This window comes from Mesitornis unicolor, unplaced genomic scaffold, assembly GCF_000695765.1.
Source record: "Mesitornis unicolor isolate BGI_N332 unplaced genomic scaffold, ASM69576v1 scaffold46688, whole genome shotgun sequence".
Taxonomy (NCBI): domain Eukaryota; kingdom Metazoa; phylum Chordata; class Aves; order Mesitornithiformes; family Mesitornithidae; genus Mesitornis; species Mesitornis unicolor.
Window position 1 is genome coordinate 259 of NW_010200664.1, and position 3,271 is coordinate 3,529.

Genomic DNA, 3,271 nt, shown 5'->3' on the forward strand with positions numbered 1-3,271 from the left:
CTGAACCCTGGTGCACAACCCTGGCGTTCACTTCACCTCTGCCAGAGCTTGTAGACACTTGCACCAGCTACACCCATGGGTTACTGGTACAGGGTCACACTGAGCAGGCTGCCCCCTCTGAACCCAGACTGCCACTGCACTGTGCCTATCAGAAGTGTTTACACTGCATGAGATTACAGAGCCTGGACACATCCAGGAGCTCTGCTGAGCCATCAAGCATCAACCTGACAGCATCAATCTGTGGTCAAGCAGCTGGCAGACACAGAAAGAGGGAAAAGGGCATCCTACTCCCTACAGCAGGCATTTGTGCAGCTTCCCTCCTACACCTGCAAGGTTTAAGTTGCTAGAATCTAAGGGTTGCAAGAAAGCTGCAAAGATGAGATAAGGAAATTTAATCTTTTTATTAAGCTTAGTGCATAACTTTTTTAATTCTATACATTCATATAACATGACTGAATTTTGCTAAATTAGCCTGGCATTGTACAGAGATGAAATATCTGAGCATTTCCAGAGTTTGGATTTGAAGAAACCCAAAATCAAATATACAAAAATATACAAAAATATACTTTAAAATTATTGAATTCTGAAGTAATTTTTGTTAACCTGTCAGGCTGAACTATGGTAACAGTTTATTCTAGCCTCAAAGGTGCTGATAATTTTAGAATCAAGAATATGACACACTGATATCCATTTAAAATATTTTATTATAAGATGCCATGTTCCAACTCCTTTTTCCAGCTCTGGACCTTCGCTGTGCCGGTACACACACCTGAAGAAGTGATCGTTGTTCCTCAGCTTTCCCAATGGTCTCCATTTTACTGATAGATTCTTCGTGGCTCACGCAGAATGACACCACCCTCCTCCATAGCGTTTCTGAATTCTTGAATCTTGTTTAAAAGATAGAGACATGAATAAATAAAAGGAAAATTCATCAGCACCAAAACATCAGTGGGGACATGATTCATGGTGATGCAGAGGTTAACAAACTCACTGAAGCACAATGCCAGGAACTGCAGCTTGTCAAAGCTACACTTTTGAGTGCTGCAAGAAGGGACTCTTAAGCCATATAAAATTAATGGTAAAGAGAAGTAAAAGTAATGCTTAAAAAGGAAAAAGGGGCCAGATAAGTGTCAGGAGATGAATACTTGCCGAGTCACAACGATTTTCCCAGGGGATAACTGCTTTAAAGTTCACAAAATTGATTCCTGCTTCCAAACACCGCTGTGCCATTACGCGGCCAAGGTTTTTGCATGCTGTTACTCCCTTGGGACTGTAGAGGTGTCTTTTTATGGCCCACTCTCGGGTTGAGGCAGATACCACAACATCCCCATTGCAGCGCTCAACGAAGGCTTCTACATAATGCTGTGTCCGCTCAAGCCGTAATCTGAGTGAAGGGAAGAAAAACCATGGGATTATGATGTCTTTTCCAGATGTTAAGAGAGAACATCTTCTGATGCTTAAATGCACAAGTGACTCATGTTATGAAATAGAACTGAATGTACTACAACTATTAATAATTAATTCTTAATATTGCTTTTATTAGCTAGGGATTTGCTTATTAGGACATAAAATAGGATTCGTATTACCAGTTCAGCAGAGCAAAATTCCAAGAGCAACTTTTCACCTGTTACTCAGGTGTACAGTCCTACGCTGCCTCAAACCAAGCCCTATACACCTGCACAGTGTGGCACAGGCACACACAAGCTACAACAGGGAAACTGCTCCAGCAGAAAAGTAAGTTCAGGTTCGCTATGCAATCTCTTAAAGGCTTGTGCTTACACAGCAGGTAACAACTTGGCAGGATCAGCAGGTGATCAAGCAGTACTTCCTAAGCTGTAACACATAACCACAGAGTTTTATGAGCAACTGCACTGGGACAGTATCCCAATTCCAGGTATGAACAAATCAGACATGGTTCTTCCCTCAAGAACAAAATAACGATTTTTGAATCACCAGCTTCAGATGAACTTATTTTCCAGAGGACAAGCAATTGGCATTTTCTAAAACAGACAAACAACCCCAAACCAAACAAAAACCAAATCAAACAGACTATTAAGGTGCCTCAAAGAAAACAATGATGAGTGGTTAGCACAGGAGTAGGAGAGTCTCAAGTTACACAGTAGTTGCTAAAGCAACATTACTGCTACTTTAACAATGGATGGAAGGATCTTCAATGCATATGCTAACACTCACATGATGCTAGCCCGCTGTTCTCTGAACACAGAAGATGCATGTTGATTAACAACAACCAAGGCGGAAACTGACTCAGCAATCCAAAAAGCACATTTAGTAGAATTTCCACCCTGTGGGTTTCTGGTGGTTTGTTTTTTCATTTGGAGTCTTCATTTCTGACTCACCTATGCCAAAATTCACGCTTTGGCCATGTTGTCTTCCAGCCACGCTCCTTCCTAGCCAGGGCTAACTGCTCCAAGTTCCGAGGATTCCTGTTAGTGAAGTCTGGGGCAACAATCTCATTTTCACTTGTGTCCACTTTGGTCTCAGTTTTAAGACTGGTTGTAGCTGATGCAAAATGAAGACCTTGAGGGAAAAGCAGGAAATAAAATTCCACAGGCTTAAAAAAAATACAGTGCACACAGTAGAACGAATACAATACAGAATGATACAGCTTGTGAAAGTTAGCAGGCAAAATCAACTATTTTTTAAACACTAAATAGATGAGCTAAATAAAAAATAAATGAACAGAGGCAATAACCCATAAATAATAAAACAGCACAGGCTGTTTATCCAATTTATGAGGTGAACTGTAAGCTAAAAATTAAAAGTATATTGGGCATTAAGACTCATGCATAAAATATAAACTCACCTAAGACTGGAAAAACACTGGTATTAAAGCTTTGCAAAATGCTGAAAGTACACAAAGAACCAATGACAGCGCGACCAAATAACAAGATAAAAATTTTCCATCACTTATCCAGGAAACACGAATTTGGTGTGAGGCTTGCAAACTGCTACACAACTCTTCGGTCTAGAGGCAGCGATGACCTCTGAGGGACATGCTGGGCCTCTCCTAGCCAGACCGCCCGCCCCGGCTGGAGACGCAACAGCAACGTCCCCGTCCCACAGTAGCCCGAACAGCCACGACAAGAGAAAGACCAGCACAGAACGGGCCTGCGCAAGGCGGAACGGTCCTGCCGGGATACCCGGCCACCGGGACACCCTGAGAGCGGCCCAGGGGACGCGGAGCCCCCCTGCCGGGACAGACCGGCACAGCGAGCTGCAGAGGGGCTGAGCTTACCCACTCCGCGTGCCT

The 3,271-nt window shown here is 43.0% G+C and overlaps 1 protein-coding gene across 1 annotated transcript; it reads right to left on the reverse strand.

The window, feature by feature from the left end:
• Positions 1-815: 815 nt before the first annotated feature.
• Positions 816-2,538, reverse strand: MRPL18 (mitochondrial ribosomal protein L18; the record flags this gene model as incomplete). Its single annotated transcript, XM_010189826.1, has 3 exons — positions 816-887; positions 1,150-1,384; positions 2,358-2,538. Coding segments are annotated over 3 exons (488 nt in total), but the record flags the coding sequence as incomplete, so codon positions are not given.
• Positions 2,539-3,271: the final 733 nt, after the last annotated feature.